The following is a 23,042-nucleotide window of genomic DNA, read 5'->3' as shown; positions in this document are numbered from 1 at the left end:
CTGTTCAACATTAGCCTTCTTCTGGACCAAGGCAATAAAGGGGGCCCCCATGCTTTTGAATGTAAACATTTCCCTGTGAAAGCTCCCGAACCACATTAGAGATGTCATGCTTAATAATGAGCCAAGCTCTACGGTAGAAGTCGCCATTAAAACCATCGGGGCCTGGCACATAGTCACAGGCCAGGCCCAGGACAGCCTTCTCAATCTCCATATCTGAGAAAGGAAGCTCTAGGAATGAAGCAGCAAAAACGGAGATATTGGCAAAGTAGAGGTGTTGTAATCTAGGTCGACGAGGGCACTCCTTAGTGTAAAGATCTGCATAAAATTTGATCAAAGCATCAGTGATGGAGGATCTAATCGAGGTAACCTCATTGTCAATACATAATGAGGTAACTCAGTTAGTCCTCCGCCTCATCGAGGCGACAACATGAAAAAATTTCATGTTGGCATCCTCTTCCATTAACCATTGGAAACGGGCATGTTGCTTCCATTGCACTTTCTCCAAGTGAAGAATAGCTTGGAGACGAGTCTGAAGCACAAAGTGAGAAGAGAATCCAGCATTCGAGAGGTGCCTTTGTTCTTCAGTCTGGTCCAAGATATCAATTTGGGAGAGGAGGAAGAATTTATCAGCATAAAGGGAGGAGATCAGATTAGAAGTCCATGATTTCAATTTGCCTTTGAGGAGTTTCAGCTTCTGAGGGAGGGGCTAGTCGGGTCGGTCACACCAATAAAACTAGACCACCATTCAGCCAAAAGATGATCAAAATCCATATTTAACAACCATGAGTTTTCAAAACGGAATGGAGCCGGTCCCCATCTTCCAAAAGAGGTGGATAAGAGGATTGGCCAATGGTAAGATCCCACATGATTAAGAACCTTGCCAGATGAATTTCGTAAAGCTGAAGCCAATCAGAACTTGCAAGAAATCAGTCGAGCTTTGAAAGGATGGGTTGCCTTTGCCCATTCGACCAAGTGAAGGTCTTTCCAGACAACGAAATCTTCACAAGTTCAGAACTTCCAATGAAATCTGCAAACTTTCACATGGAAGAGGAGATATGGGTGGCAGGTGGGCATTTCTTGTTGCAAAATCTGATCGCGTTAAAACCCCCCGCGACAAGCTAAGGCACAGACTAGAGTTGGAGATGATTGTGAAGCTCCTCCCAAAAGGATCTACGCTCCTGGTATCTGGTAGGCCCGTAGACCCTAGCCAGCCCCCAGATCCAACCCGAGCAGTTGTCACGAAACCGCATCCCAATCGAGAACTGACCAAGGCAGAGATCAGTGAGGTCAACCGTGCTGGAGTTCCAGAGGGCAATTGGACCACCCGAGTGGCCAGCGGGAACCACGTGTTGAAATGGGGGGTTTTTGGGTAGTTGGGAGTTGGCAATCGGGTGGTGCTGTCCAAGACTGGGGAGTGGTTAAAGTTTGTAGAAAGGAGAAAGTTGAAGTACTGGGGGGGTTAGGAAAGAGAGGTGGAGCCGACGAGGGTTTGCTTGAGAGAGTAATGGTGGCAGCAATGGTAGGTTGTGGCAGGGGGTTTGGCTCAGGTGGGTCTAACTGGAGGGTAACGTCGGTGATAGGGCTAGCTGTCATAGGACAAGGTGGCCACACACCAGGTTGAGGAACAGGACCTGGTCTGGCGATGATTCGGTCACTCTGAGTCGGCGGGGAGAAATGTTGTAGTGAGGGACTCCGTTCCCCTAGCCGGTGCTCAACGCTGTTAATAGTAGACAAATCATCAAAGACAACCTTTGTTCAGAAGCATTCTTTGCCAACCAAAAGTCTAAGATATTGGAACCCTGTCCAATGCTGCTTTGGATGACAAATAGTCTTGCCATGTCCATGTGAGATAGCAAGGCAGATTCTTGCGCTTGATAGAGAAGCCTTCCAAAAGAGGTCACAATCCGAAGAAGAGAGTCATCTGATCAGAGCTCGACCAAGATACCCCAAATGGAGAACTGTTGCTCATATTGAGTGATAGGAGTCGATGGGTCCCAATTGTTGAATCTGGCAAGCGGCACTTGACGGCAAGATAAAGTGGTTAAAGCATTGGCTTTGTCGTCGCTGGAGGTGAATGAGATCAGCTAAACCAGCAATCCAAGGTAGGAGGCTCTCAGAAGGTAATCCAGACGCTGTCGAGCACGGAACCAGCTCGCGAGGTTAGTGGAGCTCCAATGGCAGATTCATTGTCTAGGATTGTTGTTTCTCTACAATAGCTTGCTGAGAGTAATGCTTTTTCTATTGATACTAAATGACGAGAAGTGGTGAGATTTTTTTATTTTTTTTATTTTTTTGTATTTTGGAAAATTTTAATGGTCTTGTTTACGTATTCTATAATTTTTATTTTTCTGCTGTATTTTGATGGTTGACTTGCTTCGTGTAACAAAACTCACAATTCTAAAATAAAAAAAATGCAGATGAAGTTATGTTTCTACTATCCATAAACATGAACTGTATCAAGTTCCCTACAGTATGAACTAAGCAATGGCTGTCAATGGCAGCTACACTGAATTAAAAAAACACTGTTTAAAGTCTATTTTCAGTATCTGTCTGCTGAATAGTTATATCATGTTTGTTGGCACCTTTTGTTGTCAGAGAGCTGAAATCATTGACTGGGTTGCCCAAGGTGGAGGATTGACAGTGGATGATCAAGGAAGGCAAAATAGTCATTTCATAGTGGAACGTCATGGTGTGGTATCAGGTCCAAATTTTTCACAGGCCACTATTGTTTCCAGTCACTGGATTCGATCCTGTTTGGAGGTACCCCTACTGTTTACTGTATTCAGATACCTTCTAAGTGAATTTTCTGCAGTTTATTTCTTTTTTTTTTAAATGACTCTCTCAGTAATTTATTGTTATTATAGATTATTTTTTTTGGGTGAACCTTTTTTATGTTTTTCTTTTGAGGTATCCAAATGTACTGATCATGTTGCTCTTGCTCACCCAAGGATTGATCTCATGGTTTGATGAGAAAAATATAGTAACCTGTGGTTCTACTAAAAGTTTGAATAAGTGTATCTAGACACAACCTTTTATAAACTCAAAAATTTGGTCACAAGCCTGCTCAAGAAAGAGTAAGCCTTAAATTAAGTCTGAAGATTGAAAGACCAAGCCACAAGTTAAAAAGAAGTATGGTTGTTGAGAAGAAGTCAAAGCAAGAGGATACCGGGCTCCAAGAGTTGGATTGTCAAATTTATTTGAGTCTAGGTATTAGTTTTGTTTCCAAGGCTAAATAAGCATGTTCTTTAAGGATGAGAGAGAAAATCCTATTTGAGAACTTATGTTAAAGTGATTTATATTGTCTCAAGACTTGTGTGAGCAAGGTTTTAGAAATTCAAAAAACTGTTCTCTTGTAGGGTTAACAATCAACTCTAGTCCCTGCTATTCCTTCCGCATCTGTTCCTTAGAATGATGAAAGTCAACTTTTTTTTTTTTTTTTTATGAAAAGTGTGAATTTATAAAGAGAGAAAAATACAACCTAGGGGTGGGGGTGCTCCCACCACGTCAAGAACTTGGAGGGATGTGCCTCGTTTAGCTTGAGCATCCGCAAGATGATTAGCAGATCTAGGAACATGATTCCAATTACAATCTAGGGAGTTGGATTTATTACAAATATCCAGAAAGATGTCCCAATGGGGCCAGGGGGGAGACTTTGATTTGGTGCACCAGTCAATGGCTACTTTAGAGTCTCCTTCAATGTTGAGGGGCCTAGAGAAGTGATCTCGGAAGGATATCAACCCATGATGTAAACCAGCAACCTCCGCCGAGGTGGAGTCAGAGATGCCAAGGGGGCCAGCATAGGAGAGAAGGAGGTTACTGCGGTCATCATGAATGACACCACCAAAGCCTGTATGCCCAGGGCACCCAAAGGTGTTGTCGTCAAAGTTAAGTTTAAGGTAGCCAAAGGTGGAGGTTTCCAGGCCACCATAGTAAGGGGGCGGTAGGCCCCGGTCATAGCAGCAAAAAGACTCCAATTTCCCCGGAGGTGGGAGCTTCTGAGGTGGAGGAAGTCTTTCTTCGTAAGGAGCCAAGAAGTGACCTGACCTGCAATAGACTCAACAAGTTTAGAGGCAGTGGAGGCCTTAAAGCTGGAATTTCCGTTTATTCCCCTCCTTTCAAAACGGCCAAGGAATATGGCCCACACAGCTAGAAATGAGGAGTTTGCCAAGCTTGGGGAGCTGAGAGCCAATAAGAGAATGGATCATCGAAGGGAGATCACGGGCGATGCAGTGATAGATCCCAATTCTATTCAGGAGACTGGTCCAAACTGATTGGGTGACGCTGTAGTGGAGGAGAACATCGGTAGCGCTCTCCAATGAGTTGTGGTAGAACGGGCAGGACGGGTCGACAACAGAAGTTCCATGGTGAAGCAAGACATGGCAGTTTGAGCGGCACGAAAGAGCGTGGTAGGATTCCAGCAGCCCTTGCTTCCCAGCCATCAATCCGACCAAAATTTGGTGTTGAGACCATTTTCGGGGAAGCACTTGAATGCATCTGAGAAGTGAGGGAGGAGAGCATACATTTTCTTTCAGATAGGTGAGAGCCTATGGCGACGTCCCCCCTCCAGCCACCAGTCGTAGTGCTTATCTGCATTGGCAGCCACCAACGAGCACCATATCAGCCAAGGGGAGGTGTTGAAGCGCTAGAGCCATTTGATGAAATAAGCAGAATTGGTGCCTTCAATGTTCCTGATTCCAAGATCGCCAAAGGCAACAAGTTTACAGATGTCAGCCCAATTAACTAGATGATACTTCCACTCCCCATTGGGACCATCCCAAAGGAAGCGCCTCTTGAGAAATTCCATTCTGCTGGTCATAGAAGCGAAGCGAGAGGTAATAACTTGGCACGCCATGAAGGCAAGACTTAATAAGAGTGAGCTTGCCGGTTTGAGAGAGGAATTTTCCTCTCCAGGTAGTCAGCCTACTCTCCATCCAATCAATAACAGGCTGCCAACACTTCTTACCCGGGTTGCCATCAATTAGAGAGAGATTGAGGTAGGTGTTGTGGAGGGTAGTGACTCTGCATCCAAGGTAATCAGCCATACAGTTGAGCGTGGCTTGCTCAATATTATATCCCGAGGTAGAGGACTTAGCCCAACTGACTTTCTAACCCTATGAGAGCTCGAAAAGATTTAGTACTGCCTTGAATCGGATAATCTGATCCATTGAACCTACGCCAAAAAGAATGGTATCGCCAAAAAGAATGGTATCGTCTGCATATTGAAGGATGGAGATGTCTTGGCTAGGTTGGTCGGAGATGGGAGAGCGCCAGCCAATGTCTTTAGCATGGCGAATCATGATAGGCAAATACTCAGCAATGATGGTGAAGAGGAAGCGCCTAGATGGATCCCACGAGTGTCTTGAAATTTTCCACACGGTGTGCCCTTGATTAGGATGGAATAAGACGTAGAGGAGATGCAGCTGCACATCCAAAACCTCCAATGGTTATCGAACCCCATATATGTGTTAAAAATATAAGATCAAGGGTATTTTGGTCATTTCTTATATTTTCAATATTACATTTTTCTCTTATAGTATGGCTATGAGATAGAGGATGTCTTATTTTATCTCTAGTTAAATTTTCATTCAATTTAGACTGTCTTTTAGGAGATATTGAGTATTGAGGGGTATTTTTGTCTTTTTGTAAATTTTCACTTAAACCCTGATTATAAAGATGCAGTAAAGGCCTTTCTGGCTCGGATTCCAAGGCAGCAAAGCTGCCTCTTTTTCCAGAAATCATTTTTCTCTTCTATTTTCTCCCCAAATCACCTATTTTTCATAGTATCATAGCAGTAACGCAAGTTTTGGGCAAGTTTCTTTGGATTTTGTGTATCTTCTCTCCATTTTCAGCAATCTCCTTGAAGGTTTTTCCCAGATTTCTGGACTAGTAGGGTAAAATTTTCATTTTTCCCTTTTTCTGCCTATCTTAGCCTATTGGCTAATGATTACCCCTTCTATTTGACTGAATGTGGGAATTAAGAAGTGCTTGATGATCCCAATTTGAGGAAATTTCTCAAATCTGCCTGCGTCATCAACCTAATGCTTTCGTCATCATCCATATAGGTTATGCCATCTTGATTTCTTGCAATTAGGTCATTTTTCATTGATTTATGGCCTCAATTACTGAAATTGATCACTATTGGTTTTAAATTGAATGAATTGGGTGTTGCATTGCCCAAATTGAATTCGGTGTGGGGCCCACTTGACTACGCAAATATTGAAATTTGGGGAGAGTGCTTCCCATGGGTTAATTGACGCTCTAGTATACTGAATTGTGGGGTTTGGTGATATTTAATGGCTGATTCCAGTACACGGGTTGCTGTCCAAAGGATTGTTGAGAGCTCAGATGTGAAATTCTCTCAATCTACTCAGATAACTACGATCTAGTTGAATGGATCGAATCATGTAAACTGGTCTAGATCATTTTTGATGTATTTGAGGGCCAGAAGAATGGCAAAATATATAAATGATGATCCCCCAGTACTTGTTACTGAAGATTGGGTGGCAGAAGATAATTTAGTATTGACTTGGTTGGTCAATAGAATAGAATCCAAATTTAGTGATCAGATTTTGAGTTGCAGTACTACTAAGGCAATGTGGAATATATTGGCTTCCATTTTGTCTCAAGAAAGTAATTTATCAAGGATCTATGAGTTATATGTGAAGTTATTTAATATGAAGTGTGGAGGTAGATCAGTGACAGATTATTTCACTGAAATGAGGCTCCTACAGGAGATTAGTACATTCCATCCTTTTACCATGAATGTTGAAGACACCCGTAAGAAAGGAAATCATATTCAAGTAGCCCGGTTTTTGAATGGTTTGGGGCATGAGTATGATGCTATTAGAGCCCAGTTGTTGGTCAATGAGAATGTGACCACTCTTGAGCAAACTTTTAATAGAGTTCTTCAAGCTGAAGGTGCAGTTGTAAATAAGAATGAGTCAGGTGGAGCCTCTCAGAAGCAGCAACTGCTCTTAACCTTTAATCTTCTACAGGTAAGCCTGATGGTCAATTTCATGGTGGTAATAATAGAGGTAGAGGTCACTCTTACACAACCCGTGGTTGTGGTCGAAATGATCGAGGAGATCGGAAATGTGTTTATTGTGGTAAGACTAATCATATTTCTGAGAAATGTTGGGACAAATTTGGTAAACCTACCTGGGCCAACTCTATAGTAACAGATAAGGACGCGTCCTAACACACTGGATCCTATGAGGAAATTCAGCAGTTATTAAAGGCTCTCATAGTGGAGGTGGTCTTCCTGCCATGGGGGGAATTTTCATGGCAATATCGGGTAGCATTGAAATCTCCGGCTAGGATCCAGGGAAGGATGTCTTGAGGTGTGCTATTCAAGGGGAGATGAACAAAGTTGTGTTTTCTATAATGTTCAAGCTGCCAATCTATGGCATGTGCTCCCCAGCTGGAGGGGGACAAAGAGTACTTAATAATGCTGATGCTAATGAAGCTTAGTCCGAGGAGCTTCCTACAAGTGCAAGCTTAAGTGTTAAAGCCACATCAAATGACAAGCTACAGAGTGTTGTTCAAGTTGAAGCCACATAGCAATGATGAACTACAGATTTTGAAGACCAATTTATCGTATTTTTTCTGATGTTTAGAATAAGGATTAGTTGGAGGCATATTCTGTAACAAACTGAAGGTATGGTGCAACTTGTGGGGGAGTGTTAGAAGATATAATTTGATTTATTTAGTATTCTTTATTTTTCTAGGAAAGTGTTTTCTTGCAGGAACTAGATTCTGAAAGTCCAAGGGGAACAGGGACATTATTGTAATTTTTAGTACTGTTAAAGTTTTAATAGGGGGGCTAAATTCGGAAACTCCCAACAATTTCTCATTGTTTGGGAAGACTTCCCCTCTTGTAATCTGCTCGTTTGAGCTCTCATAATAAAATTCAGCATCATTTAAAAAAAAAAAAGTTTTAAATAGGGGAGGAGGGTCTCTAAACCTTAATTGTCTCCCATACCTGTTTTCTGAAAATTTCACATTCTCTCCAATTCATGAGAAAAATTTGAGGTTTTGACTGTATGCTTCATCACAGCTTTGGGATTTTATTATTGTTTGAATAAAATAAGAATTATAGCTTCACTGTTATCTTTCATTACAAGTGGGAGATTCCGTTATATTCTTGAGAAAAATAATCCTTATTTTGGTAAGCAAGGAAAAACTTTTTTCTATTTTGACAATCATGATTGGATGCATAGTGCGTTCTTGTTCTATTTTATTCCATATGTCCGAGATAGGGAGTTGTGAATTATCATTTATTTCATCTTTCTATATATGGTTTCACGATTAGTTAAGATAAAATAACTGGCTGCGCTCTGTGTCTGGATTTGTTTCTTGCAGGATGGCCACAGGCCAGATGTTGGAGATCACATCCTTTACTCTCCATTACCTTGCAGAGTACCTCTGCCTGGCTTTGAGCTTTGTCGGTTTTGTGTGTCCCAGTATGGTGAGAAAGAGAGGCTGCTGTTAAGAAACCTCTGTTTTGTTCTTGGAGCAAAATTCACAGAAAAGTTAAGTCGGAGAGTCACCCATTTAATCTGTAAGTTCAGTAGTGGAACTAAATATGAAGCTGCTTGCAAATGGGGGATAAAATCAGTGACTGCTGAATGGATAAATGAATGCATAAAACAGGTACTTCCAGGTGCTTTCGTTTTTTATTTTTCTTCTCTTTTGTCCTTTTGCAAGTTTCAAATATATCATTCTGTTCTTCTTTTTTCTTACATAGATTTCAAATATATTTCATGACGAAACCATATACTTGATTTCTTCAAAGGTTGATGACTGAACTTATCAAAATAATACACTAAGTCTCTTGAAAATATATCTTTTGAGATTTTAAGAATTTGAACATGGTTGCTGTTACTTAAGGACAGATCTGGAATTTTGAATGTATTTAAACAATTTTATGTAGAAATAACAGTTTAATTTTCCTCTTATATTAACGTGTTACGTTATGACAATGCAAAAGAGTATTTAAGTACTTGATTCCAATCGCTTTCTGCATTGGATGGTATTATTCGCCAAACTTCTTGTGCTTATACTCCACAACATAACAGAGTTTGTAAAAGGTTAAAATAGACATTTACTTGATGTCTTTTTCCTGAAAAATAAGTAAAACCTAATTCAACCTTTCAACACTCTCCCTCAAGATGGACAACATAACTTTAGTTTGTTACAAAATCTGTCTCACAATCTCAATAAGCATTAAAAAAAATACAAATTTGGTCTAAAAAATTTGTTGTGCTCTTGCTCTGGAATCTTCAATCTTCTTCTGTCTTCAATACCTTTACCTATAAATTCTTTATTTAACTACCTAATCTTTGATATACAAATCAGAACCAAATCAAAATCTAATCCCTACAAATCAGGAATTAAAATCACTAGAGAAAGTCAAATTTTCATTACTGTACACGGACTGTATTTTTCCACATGCTGCATTCACAGCTATACATGGACTGGATTTTCCCACATGCTGCATATACTGTTTTCACAGCTGTATACGGACTGTATTTTCCCACATGCTGTGCACGGTTTCCTTATACTGGAAAACTGTATTGTGGTGATCTTCACGAGGAAGTATGTGTAGGTTGAAGGAAACTATTTATAAATCGAAGTAAAGCCTACATGCATAGTTTGAGAAGATTAGTAGAATTGTGAGTTTGCGTTTACCAGAAGTCCTTCTAATCTAGGTGTTTGTGTGTAAGAGGGAACTGGGAATGCTATCTTGATAGTCTATGGGAATGATATTTGTTTAGGAATAGTCACACTTGGATTACTAAGTATAAAGATCTTGAGTTTATTAGTTCGGAAAGAGGCTTCCTCAATTGGCTAATCATTTTGGGATGGGCCTTAGACCCAACTCAACATGGTATGAGAGCGGGCAATGATTTGAGGTGTAAAAGGAGAAGAAGATGGAGAAAAAAGGGAACAAGAAGAAGAAGAAGAAAAATAAAAATAAAAAAAGGAGTTTCTCGTTTTTACTTGAGTCTTATTTCCCAATTTCTTTATTTCATTGGATGTTTCACTCTTTTACCGTATTTTTCATATTTTAAATTATATACTGTTAGAAAGATATTTGAGTCTAGTTTCCAAATATAAAAGAATAATTGAAATCAAATTTTTCTAAAAAGAGAAATCGACATTTGAAGCAACAAAGGTAAAGTAGCAGAAAAGTTTCAAGCAGTAGTTGAAAACTTTAACTTTCGAGCTGTTTTATGTCATCAAGAATGAGACTTTATAAAGACAATTATATATCACAAGAAAGATCTATAAGTCTATTTTCTTGCCTATTCAACCATTTCTCATTCCGAGTTATTTAGATGGAGATATCAATCTCAGAAAAGTCAATGGTCATGCTGGCCAAATAGGAAAGAGTGTTCCTCAGTTGGCGAGTTATTCTGGGATGGGCCTTGGACCCAACTTCACATGGTATCAGAGCAGGTATTCATTTCTCTGGGCTTCCACCCAAATTATCCATATGTAGAGCCACAAAAGAGGGCCTACATGTGAGAGGGAGTGTTAAAGAATAGTCACACAGTGATTACTGAGTACAAAGATCTTGAGTTTATTAGTTCAAAAAGTGGTTTCCTCAGTTGGCTAGTCATTCTAGAATGGACCTTGGACCCAACTTCACAATATTGTTATCTCAGTAGCTGATGTTAAGGGTATTAAGGATACAAAGTTCCATTTAAAAAAAATATTTTCTTACTAAGGATTTGGGAAAATTAAAATATTTTCTTGGCATAGAAGTGCTTAAAGTAGAGAGGAAGTAATACTTACTCTGAGGAAATATATTCTTGATCTATTGATAGAAATGGTTTGATGGGGGATAAACTAGTATAATCCCTATAGATGCAAGTTTGGAGTTGCATGGTGTAGATAGTACCAAATTGTAAGATAAGACTGTGCACAAGAGATTGGTTAAGAAATTATTATATGCTACTATGACTCGTCCAAACTTTTCATATGATGCAATTGGAGGGATCTTGTTTTTTTTTTTTTTTTGAAATGATGCTGAATTTTGTTATGAGAACTCAAACAAGCTGATTACACGAAGGAAAGCCTTCCCAAACAATGAGAGATTGCTGGGAGGTTCCAAATTTTGCCAATTTATCAGCCAAAGAATTGGCAGATCTAGGAACGAGGATCTTGAAATACTTGAAGAGTGCTCTAGAAACGGTAAAATTTGTAGGCTATCAGCATCTGGATATAGCGGGCACTAAGATGTGTTGGAAGATAGGCTCAAGCCCACGAGCTAAAGACAAGAAGCCCACACGTCAAAGGAGTGACATATGTGTAAAATATGGTACTTTCCATAAAGATGGCATAGAAGTGTAAATATGTGTTCCTTTTATGTCTTTTGTTTTATCAAGTTGTAGACCTAAGGGCATTGTAAAAATATAAATAAAGGCATTGGCTAAGAGGTAGGGCATGGAAGTAGTCTCCTCTCTTTCCACAAATTCGTCCAGCCCTCATTTTTCTTTTTGATGCAACCCTCTTCTCCCTTGATCCAAACTCTCTCCTTCCACGTTCTTCTTCTTTTCTTCTTCTTCTCTCTTCTTCTTCTTCTTCTTTCTTGTTGATCTAAACTTCCTTTCATGAGATCCTAAATTCTACATGGTATCAGAGCAAGGAGTTTAGGATCTCTCTTCATGGAGTTATTATGAAATCTGTTCAAGAAATTGTAAAAAGAGTTCAGTCATGAAGAGATAAGTTCATGTTCTTCTTATTTACATTCTTTTTTTGTTTCCTTTTCTTATTTACATACTCTTTTTTACTGTTTTTCTTTACTTCTTGAATTTTGAGTCACATCAAGTCAAGATAAATCTTTATATGTTGTAAAGATTTATTTCTATGACTAAATTGATGTTATAATCTTGACTCCTTGTAAATCAATTACAAGAATGATCAAGATCATTTGCTGTTTGCATCTTATTAAGATTGATGGGTGAAATTCAATTAACTTTATGTAATTTGGATCCATTTCATTTGAGGTAGAATTCCAGCACATGTTGCTGTATTTTCTCCTACTTAAGGTTGCTCATGGGTTTGTGTTATGTTGTTGGATGCCCATTATATGTTTGATGAAATTCCAGCAGTCATTTACCCTTTGTAGTTCCCTTTTTTTTTAACTTCAACAATTGAATTTTTGTTTATGTTGAAGTCTCCCATGAGCTAAAGATAAATCTCTTCCAAGTGTCTTGGTTTGCCGTTAAATCTTCTCTTAATTTTTGTTTATTGCTCGTTTGGATTAAGGCCTAATCGGTTGCATATACTTTCTTCTCTTTATTCTTATGAATACAAGAGAAGTTGGGTGATGGCTGGATGTTATTATCAATTTCTAAAGGCACAAATTTGTTGATAATTTGGTGCTTGCCCTCCTGAAAGAAATTGGTTCTTGTTCTCTTTTGTTGGTGATTGATTTGGTCTACGGGTTCTTCAAATTATATTGAGTAATTGTTCTTTGAAGAAGGCATTTTCCCTTGACCTCCATATTTTACTTGCCTCATCATGGAGATTGGATACAATAGTAATAATAGTGATATACTCCGTATTACTACAATTCCACTGAGAGGTCTCTCCAATTATATGAGCTGGTCACAATCGGTTCGAAGGGTTCTTATTACTCGTGACCTTTTGAGCCACGTTGTTAACTTTCCTCCTCGATTGATGAAGAAGATGCGTCCTACCGTAAGTGGGTTAAGGATGATGACATGGTGATAAGTTGGCTCATTAATAGCATGGAAGAGCAAGTGGCCAACAATGTGGTCCACTTGGAAACCGCCAAGAACATATGGGACACTTATGCCAAGCTTTACTCAAACACTGCTTCATTACAAAAAATATATGATGTCTTAAAAAACATGGAGATAATATTCACAAATTTTTGGCACGGTTTCGAGGTCTTCTTCAAGAATGGAAACTAGCTCAGCCATATTCCACTGATATTGCCGTTTAAGAACGACAAAGAGAAGCTTTGGCTGCATCCATTTGCTTATCGAATATTAAACCATACCTTGAGGTGGCCAAAACTCAGCTTCTAAGTTCTTCTGCTCTTCCATCCTTCGATGATATTAGTGCTACATTACTTCGGATACCGGATCCATCCCCTCCTTCTCCTATTGATGCTTCATCGGCGTTGTTCTCTGGCAATCTGGGAACATCTTCCTCATCCCGAGGACGGGGCAGAAATATGAGAGGGGCTGAAAATAGAGGTGGTAGAACGGGTCAGAATTCTTTTCGTACTGAGCCTCAACTTTGCACTTATTGTGGCCATTAGAACCACCTTGTGGCATCATGCTTGAAACTTCATGGCAAGCCTGATTGGGCCACAGCTAATCCAGTCTCGGTTAACGTTGAGAAAAATGAAGATAAGGCTGAATCATCATCCGGAAATTTGACTCTTACGACTGAGGACTATGCTGCATTTCAGAAAATGAAGTCCTTCATGGAATCATCTATTCCCTCATCATCTACTGCTGCCACTACTATTGCCTCAGGTATGCTTTCTTCCTCTTCTTCCTCGTCCTCTTGGATCATCGACTCCGGGGCCTCCAAACATCTATCAGGTAACAAACACTTGTTGCAGTCCTTATCTCTTTGTTATCCTCATAAATTCGTTACTATTGCTGATGGAACCCAAACCAAGGTCCTTGGCAAAGGTTCCTCCTCTCTTACTTCATATATTCCCCTTCAAGATGTTTTGTTTGTTCCTCAATTTCCTTTAAATTTGCTCTCGGTTAGTCAATTGACCAAACAATTAAATTGCTCTATCACCTTCTCACCGTCTTCTTGTGTCTTTCAGGATCTCACTACGAAGCGGGTGATTGGTGGCGGCCATGAAAAGGGGGGTTTGTACTACTTCACTCTTCCACCATTAGCTGCATTATCGTCCACCACATCTGAGGCCCAACTTTGGCACAACCAACTTGGTCATCCGTCTACCCCTTCACTTCGTTCTTTGGTTCCATCTTTAAAAGGACTTTCTAATTTCAGTTGTGAGGTTTGTCAATTAAGTAAACATGTCAGGAGTACATATTCTCCTTGTCTTACAACTACAAGTACTGCTTCGTTTGAGCTAATACATTCTGATGTATGGGGGCCCTTTATGTGTCTCAAATATTTCCCAAGTTAAATATTTTGTCATTTTTGTTGATGATTTTACTCGAGTGACTTGGTTATATCTATTTAAAGAGCGTTCCGAAATTCTTCCTTTGTTTAAAAATTTTCTTGCTATGGTCTTGACACAATTTGGGAAGAAAATTCAAACCCTTAGATCTGATAATGCTAAGGAATACATGTCTCATGACTTCAAATCATTTTGTGAGAGTAATAGGCTTATTCATCAAACATCATGTGCCTATACTCCTCAACAAAATGGTGTTGCTGAAAGAAAGAATCGTCATCTTCTTAAAGTTGCTCGGGGCCTCCTCTACTCCATGAAGGTACCCTATTTATATTGGCCTCATGCTATACTTACAACATGTTTTCTAATTAATAGGTTACCTTCATCAGTCCTTCATCATAAAACTCCTTACTCTGTGTTATTTAATGATGAAGATCCTTTTTCTCTTCCTTTGAAAGTGTTTGGATGTACATGTTTTGTTCATGTTACATTCCCACATAAAAATAAATTTGATCCTCGGTCTATGAGGTGCATGTTTTTGGGGTACTCTCGTACCCAGAAAGGTTATGTCTGTTATAATCCTACCCTTCGGAGGATGTTTATCTCTAGGGATGTGACTTTCTTTGAGGACACCCCCTTCTACTCCTCCCATGATGCTCCTCCAAGATGGACTTGTCCTTCTACTACTCCTTGTCCGCTTGTGCCGTTCAATCTTGAAGTGGAACCATCCCCTGATGCACCGATCGTACCTTCACCTGTGGAGTTGTCGGATCCACCCGAGGTAAGTCCTTCTCCTCCTATGTATGGGCCTGAATTTGATACTCGGCCTATTGCTTTAAGAAAAGAACGTCGCTCCTGTACTACTTCGCATCCTATCTCAAATTTTATGTCTCACCATCGCTTGTCTTCCGAGTGTTTTCAGTTTCTTGCATCCTTTTCTTCTACCATTCCATAGTCGTATCAAGTGGCCCTGAGACATCCAGGATGGAAGGCGGCTATGGATGAAGAAATGCACGCCTTATACGAAAACCAAACCTGGTACTTAACATCACTCCCTAAAGGTAAAAGACCGGTTGGTTGTCGATGGGTTTTTTTGGTGAAACATAATCCGGATGGATCGGTTGCTCGTTTTAAAGCTCGACTTGTTGCTAAGGGCTATACGCAGTGCTATGGGATAGATGATGAGGAGACCTTCTCTCCTGTTTCAAAATTGAATTCGGTACGCATCATCTTATCTATTGCTGCTAACTCCTCATGGCCCGTCTATCAGTTAGATGTTAAAAATGCTTTTTTAAATGGTGATATCAGTGAGGAAATTTATATGGTTCAACCACCTGGTTATGTGGTTGAGGGGGAGTCAGTATGCCGGTTAAAAAAGTCTTTATATGGGCTTAAGCAGTCCCCTCGGGCTTGGTTTGATAAATTTAGTCAAACACTCCTACGGTTTGGTTTTCATCGGTGCTTAGTTGATCATTCCGTATATTATAAAGATACGGTCAAAGGGAAAATATTATTGGCCGTATACGTGGATGATATTATCTTAACCGGTGATGATGCTTTGAGCATACAAGAGGTGAAGCAGATGATATGTCAGGAATTCAAGACTAAAGACCTTGGTATGCTTAAATATTTTTTGGGTATAGAAGTTCTTCAATCCAAACATGGGATAATATTGTCTCAAAGGAAATATGTCTTGGATCTCCTTGAAGAAACAGGAATGAAGGGTTGTAGACCAGTTGACACACCTATGGATACAAATGTAAAATTATGTGCCACAAATGAAGAAGATATTGATATTGGCAAATATCAAGACTCGTAGGAAAACTGATTTCTCTCACGGTAACTAGGCCAGACATATCATATGTTGTAAGTGTGGTGAGTCAATTCATGCACAAACCACAAATTACCCATTGCCAGGCTTTAGAGAGAATATTACGTTATCTAAAAGGAGCTCCAGGAAGAGGATTGCTGTATAAAAAACATGGGCACTTCAACATAGAAGGCTTCTCAAATGCAGATTGGGCTGGATCTCCTGATGATAGAAAATCTACATCAGGATATTGTACTCTAGTTGGGGGAAACTTGGTTACATGGAAAAGTAAGAAGCAAAATGTGGTTGCAAGATCTAGCGCCGAAGCAGAATACAGAGTTATGGCCCATACCGTTAGTGAACTTCTATGGGTCAGGACCCTTCTTACCGAACTAGGTTTTTATAAAAAGGGGTCCATGAATCTGCATTGTGATAATCAAGCAGCCATTCATATCACTTCAAATCCAGTTTTTCATGAAAGAGCTAAACATATTGAGGTGGATTGTCATTTTATACGAGAGAAGTTTCAAGCAAGAATAATCTCTCTCAAACATGTGTCATCTCAAGAGCAAGTAGCTGATATTCTCACTAAACCCGTTACATCTAAAATCCTATCGTTTATATGTGGCAAGTTGGGTATTTATGATGTCTTTTCTCCTCCAGCTTGAGGGGGAGTGTTGGAAGATGGGCTCAAGCCCACGAGCTAAAGACAAGAAGCCCACACGTCAAAGGAGTGGCATATGTGTAAAATATGGTACTTTCTATAAAGATGGCATAGAAGTGTAAATATGTGTTCCTTTTATGTCTTTTGTTTTATCAAGTTGTAGCCCTAAGGGCATTGTAAAACTATAAATAAAGGCATTGGCTAAGAGGTAGGGCATTGAAGCACTCTCCTCTCTTTCTACAAATTCGTCCAGCCCTCATTTTTCTTTTTGACGCAACCCTCTTCTCCCTTAATCTAAACTCTCTCCTTCCACGTTCTTCTTCTTCTCTTCTTCTTCTCTCTTCTTCTTCTTCTTCTTTCTTGTTGATCTAAACTTCCTTTCATGAGATCCTAAATTCTACAAGATGCTAACTATTTAGGGTCAAAACTTATTTGATATTTGCCACTAGCATCTAGACATTTGTGGATGGCAATCTAATTACATGGAAGAGCAAACTGGAATAGCACAATCAAGTGTAGAAGTGGAGTACAGAGTTATGATCAATACAACATGTGAGTTGATGTGGGTTAAAAGTCTTATAGCAGACTTTGTTTTTCCAATTCAGAAACCGATGGAGATGTCTTTTGACAATAGAGCTGCAATTTCCATTGTCAGCAACCCTATCTTCCATTAACACACTATGAGTATAGAAATGGATAGTCATTTCATAAAGCATACTGTGATAAATGGATCCATATCTACTTTTCATGTTAAGTCATCTAACCAACTTGCTGATATCTTTACCAAGGTACTTCCTCAGAGAAAAAATGTTATGATGTTATGTAACAAGCTAGGGGTTATTTGATATTAATGCCCAGTTTGAAGGGGAGTTTTCAATGGCATAAGTCTGGCATACTTGTAATTGTAGCTGAGCTTGTGCTGTTTATTTATATGTGTTTCATGAAGAGTAGATTAGTCAGACCACTTGAAGGATAGTTGCTTTGTTTTATAAGGGCAATACTGTCTTTTAATCTTTATGATTGTTCGTTAGTGGGAAGGGTCATTTTTAGACCTAATCCTGTGATATATGATGATTGGAAGTTCCTGCTCATCTTGCTCTCTCGATTGTCGTCAAGCCTGGTCTTTTACCACTTTATACTGCATTGTGCTGCCAGTGGATAAAATGATTTTTCCTTGAATTTCTTATCTTCTTACTACAATTGCATCCTCTCTCATTCCTTTCTCTTATAGAGACTAAATTTTCACTGCAGTGTCATGTTGTAATGATTGTAGGATCTATTAAGTCACTGATGCCTTTATTGCTTGACATACTCCAGGATAAAGTGGTTGAACTGGATCAGTTTCAGCCCAGGCCGGCAACTGATCTTGATATAGTGACAGGATTTTGCAGCACCACCCAATATCCTACACAGGCAGCACATTTGATATCAGAAGATGTTCCATCTCAGCTGCCGACCCAATGGCGGGATCCAGCTAAATTACCTAAAGAATCTCATGGTAATTGATTGCATTTTTTATTACTTTAATGTAATGGATTGTTTTGTTTCTTAAGTTGTTTGTGTATTAGCATTGAACCCATAATCCTGTACTAGAAGAAAAGGCTAATATAGTTTTGAGACACCATGCATTTTATAGCCATTGCGAAGCATTTTCTTTGTCGTGCACCTTAAGCGAAACTTTCAAGATTTACATTCTTCAGTACTGCCAGTTTATGTCGATAAGATTAACCCCATGGAAAGTTCATTGAAAGATATTGGTACAGATGAAATGGATCCCAACTTAGCAGCCATTGAAGACTATTTGGAGCTATCGAGTAAGGTAATACATAATTAACCACGATTTCAGTTTTTTTCATTACTTTTGTGGTTTGTCCTTTAATGAGCTAATGTTTGCAAAAATTTTGGTTTATGTGGCAAGATTGGAGACATGAAGCCACCTGTTTGTCATCAATCAGTATCCTTTCTCTCTTCTTACCCATGCTTGTAAGGCAATACTTACTGGTTATAGCTTGGAGAGATGAAACAAGTTATCTTTAACCAAAAAGCTACAGAGTTTCTCACCAGATAGATCTATTCCTGCTCAAGATCACACAGATTCCCTCCCTGCCCATGGGGCTAGAAGGGTTTGGTTAAACAGGTATCATTTAGTCATTTATAGTGGAAACTTTTATACTGTTATTGATTTTTTATTTTTTATGGCGAAGCATCTCCTGAAAAATGGTGATTAAGAGCACAGTTGGTTAGATCTTGCTTGTAATGATAATGAAAAATGTTATTTCCTTCAAAGATTAGGGCATACATGAAAGAAGATGGTCTACTTATAGATGGGAATATGAATAGGAACTAAACATTTGGTTGGTTGTCATTCCCTGCTTACAACCAGGTTATTAAGTTGCAGGTGTACCTCCTGGATACAGTGGTCACTTGACGACCGAATATCTTCACACTGGGATGACTGTAAGCTGGTTGTACTACGCAAGCTGTTGAGCTGCCTGCATGTCCAATTTAGACACCACCTTATTTATACGGACGGTTATACTTTTAATGTAGTTTAGATTAGGATGGTAATTTCTATTGTGATCGATAGTAGTCTTTTAATGTCATATGGCAAAATGGGATAATTTTGTCATACGAGAAAAGAGGGCATGCGAAGGGTGTGGAGGAAGTGCTGTGACAAGGGAGTTTCTGTTTTGCAAGAGATTCAGTTACAGAGTTTGCTGATCTTGGTACATGGAACCAAAAAAAAAGAAAAAATAGAGGAAATATCCTTAATGCCATATGGAAAGTCATCCAATGGCACCAAGGGTGCTCAACAAAGGACGACGGGCACCAATTTATCATCACTTTGGAGTTGCCTTCAATGATAAGGGGGCCAGAAAAGTGATTATGAAAAAAAAAATGAGGCTTGATGGAGTGCCATGAGCTCAGTAGAAGTGAAGTTTGAAGCCCCCAGCGGTCTAGAGTATGAGATTAGAATGGAGCCAATAGAATCCTGGATGACCCCACCAAAGCTGAGAGGTCCGGAGTTGCCAAGAGCACTTCCATCGAAGTTGAGTTTGAGGTCATTTGCGGGTGGAGGTTGCCAATCTTGCAAAGTGGGACCACGGGAGGAGGCAGACATTTGAGCAATGTCTTACCAATTATTGCAGAGAGGGACCTCACCAAGGTATTGGAATTCCTTCCTTGAATGAATCCAAGTAGTGACCTGGCCAATTATACCACTAGAGATGTCATCAAAATTGGCGAATTTGGAGTTAAGCCCCAAGGTACATCACAAAGCAAGCCGAGAGGAGTAGCTTGCCCAACTGAGGGAGGGGAGAGCCGAGCAGCAAGTGATAGGTGGCGGAGAAGTTGCTAGGATGGTAAACATGGATCCCTATCATGTTGATCAGCTGAGTCCAAACTCTCCAGGCGTAAGGGCAATGGAGTAGGAGGTGGGAGATCGTCTCATCATCAACATTACAAAGGGGACATTGAATGGAGGGGCCCAATTTGCCTCTTCTTCGGAGATTGTCCACGGTCAAGATTTTGTTGTGGAGAACACTCCAGATAGGGGGAAGGGGGTGTGGGGGGAAGAGACGCCAGGCAATGGCAGCATGATGAGTCACACGATCAATGGTCTGGCTCGAAAAGTAGAGAGGTTGAGGCAGTTGAGAATGAACCACTATTAGCAGGTTTCCAAACAAGTCTATCCTTAAGATTGCTTCTGATTTTGATCGTATTCAGATCAATAAGGAGGTTATAAACATTTTGGGCCTCTGAGTCATTTAGGCCGCAACAAAAGTGGAGGTTCCAATAACCACCAGGATCCCAAAAATCAGCCATTGAGATTGAGTCCATGTAAGGCAGGGTAAGAGGCATGAGTGGTCTCAAACCTCTCCACCAATCACTCCAAACTTCCGTGCAGTCCCCATTGCCAACATAGAATCTGATAGCCAAAGAGAGATCGCCAAAGAGGGGAGAGATTGTGAAGCAAGCCTCTGAAGATCCACAATGTTAGTTCCGGTCTGAGCTTATAAGCAATCATGAGCCTCCAAATGGTTTTCAGAGAGCTATTGAATTTCCTCAACCGACTAAGAAGGGGAAGAGAATTCATGTCTTTGATGAGTCTATTCCCCAACCACCAAGGGCCTTTGGCTTGCCGATGTTCTTCTAGTTTACAAGATGGCCTTTAAAACCATCGTCAGCCCCCCACCAAAGGAAGTGCTTCTTGATGCTTTCAATTTGCTTGTAGAGAGAGGTTGGGCAAGGAAGGAAAGAGAAAAAGAATTGGAAGACCAGCGATGCAGGAGTTCATGAGGCTGAGACGATCAGCTATGGTGAGTAGTCTTCCATGCCAGGTGGCAAGACGACGATTCATCCTCTCGATCAAAGGTGACAAAGGTGTTTGTGTGGGCAATTGTCAAATAACGGGAGCCCCAAATATGTTGTGGGGAGAGTGGCAAGGGGGCAACCAAGATAGGCGACCATGGCATGGACTTCTTTGTAATTGGAATCTCATTCCTAGATCAGCCAACTCTTTGACTGATAAATTGGCAAAATTTGGAACTTCCCAGCAATCTTTTATTGTTTGGGAAGGCTTCCCTCCTTTGTAATTTGCTCTTTTGAGCTTTTGTCTTAATAAAAATCAGCATCATTTAAATAAAGTAACGGTGGCCCCAAAGATGTTGTGGGGAGAGTGGCAAGGGGGCAACCAAGATAGGCGGCCATGGCATGGACTTCCTCCTCGTCAATGTTTAAGCCCGTTAAGTGTGGTTTTGCTCCAATTGATTTTTTGGCTAGAGGTAACTTCAAAGAGGCCAATGAGTGCCTTAATTCGCTTGATCTGGTCCAAGGTGTTGTCGGCAAACCAAAGGGTGTCATCGGCAAATTGAAGAAGAGGGACGTCAAATTTCATTATCAGAAACTGGTGAGATTTCTTTGTCGAGTAAATCATAGATAAGAGATACTAATCTTTGAAGCTGAAGGGGAGAGGGGATCCCCCTGTCGGATACCACGACTTCCCTTGAAATAACCACAAGAGTGCCATTGATAAGGATGGAGTATATACCTGAGGAGATGTAGTTGTTCATCCAGAACCGACATCACGTCCCATAGCCAATACGCTCAAGAATGTCGTCAGGAAGTTGCTAGCTGACACAGTTGAAGGCTTTCTCAAGATCAAGCTTAATAATGACCTTGGGCTTTTTGGATCTCTTAAAGTCGTCGACCATCTCGTGTGCTGTCATCATGGAGCCAAGAATGTTGTGCCCCTTAATGAAGGCACTCTGCCCCTAGTGGATGACTGTAGGGAGAGTGCCTTTAAGCATGTGGACAAGTAGTATGGCGATGATTTTGTAGGGGCTGGAGACGAGATTGATAGGTCGGAAATCTTGCGAGTGCTCCACTACAACTTTCTTGGACATGAGTGCAATAGAGGCAGCCAAAGCTCGGTAGGTGATTCCTTTGTGGAAGAAGCTTTGGATCATGCTGAGGATGTCATCTTTTATGATCGGCCAGCATCCAACATCTATGGTAGAATTCACCATTGAATCCATCCGGACCAGGGGCACGATCAGATGACATACTCAGGACAGCGGCTTCAATCTCTTTGGTGGAGAAGGGAAGCTCGAAATGGGATGTGACACAAGAGGAAATTCTGGAGAATCTGATGTGTTGGATTGAAGGGCGAATGGAGCATTCTTAGTATATAAATCTTCAAAAAAGGCTGATATTAGCGTTAGTAATGAAACTCCTGTCCAAAGTTACTTCATTGTTGATGGACAATGGAGCTCCTGTTAGAAGTTCATTTTTTTATGGATAATAAAGTAATTCGGTTGGATCTCTGTTTGACTGAGGCAATGGCGTGGAAGAAGGTGGTGTTTCCATAACCCTCAGCTAGCCATCAGGCCCTTTGCTTCCGCTGAATGCGCTCAAGGTGGGATATTGATGTAGGACTGGATAACGATTATCCTGTACGCAAATCAAACTGAGAATCACGGGAGGAACGCAAGAAATCCGCCCTGAAATCGTAGAGAAATCTTCTCTAAATCAATTCAAAATAGCAATATCATTCAACAACCCCCATCCCTAAACCCTAAACAGCCTTTTAAACAAACTCAATGCCCCCGACAAGCCCGGGCTGCAGCTCAAAATAAAACAAACCCAAACCCTAAGAATTATGGTCCAACCCGGGTTCAATACAAAAGATCCAATTAAGGATCCGACTACTTACCCCGGATCCGATTAAGGATCCGAATTTTTACCCGCATCAGATATTCTAGCCTGCATCAGTCTCCTCGGGTTGGAAAGAACTCGCCCTCGAGTTCATAATAGCTTCAGCGGAACCCAAAAAATAAGGACACAAGGGTGGGACATGAAAAACATCAAAAGTCCTCAAATGACGCGCGGGAATGGCCAGCTTCGCCTGCTTAGGCGGCAGT

At 40.4% G+C, this 23,042-nt stretch overlaps 1 protein-coding gene across 5 annotated transcripts in view; it reads left to right on the top strand.

Annotated features, from left to right (window-relative positions):
- The window catches only part of LOC137945905 (uncharacterized), a 94,121-nt gene that overhangs the window by 52,547 nt on the left and 18,532 nt on the right, over window positions 1–23,042 (top strand). For 3 of the 5 annotated variants that reach the window (XR_011111036.1, XR_011111035.1, XM_068791985.1), the window contains exons 11-16: window positions 2,596–2,760; window positions 8,362–8,652; window positions 17,938–18,118; window positions 18,372–18,439; window positions 18,539–18,574; window positions 18,666–18,757. Coding sequence is in view for 3 of the 5 variants with exons in the window: in XM_068791985.1 (XP_068648086.1) it covers window positions 2,596–2,760; window positions 8,362–8,652; window positions 17,938–18,118; window positions 18,372–18,439; window positions 18,539–18,574; window positions 18,666–18,757 (833 nt within the window). In the remaining 2 variants the exon portion in view is untranslated. The remainder of the gene's footprint in view (window positions 1–2,595; window positions 2,761–8,361; window positions 8,653–17,937; window positions 18,119–18,371; window positions 18,440–18,538; window positions 18,575–18,665; window positions 18,758–23,042) is intronic. The other 2 variants (XM_068791987.1, XM_068791986.1) reach the window with 2 other exon arrangements.

This window comes from Aristolochia californica, unplaced genomic scaffold (assembly GCF_029961685.1).
Source record: "Aristolochia californica isolate CCGP_79_NKW_82.1479 unplaced genomic scaffold, dmAriCali1.0.hap1 SCAF_12, whole genome shotgun sequence".
In the NCBI taxonomy this organism is placed as follows: domain Eukaryota; kingdom Viridiplantae; phylum Streptophyta; class Magnoliopsida; order Piperales; family Aristolochiaceae; genus Aristolochia; species Aristolochia californica.
This window is presented reverse-complemented; position numbering and strand designations above follow the sequence as displayed.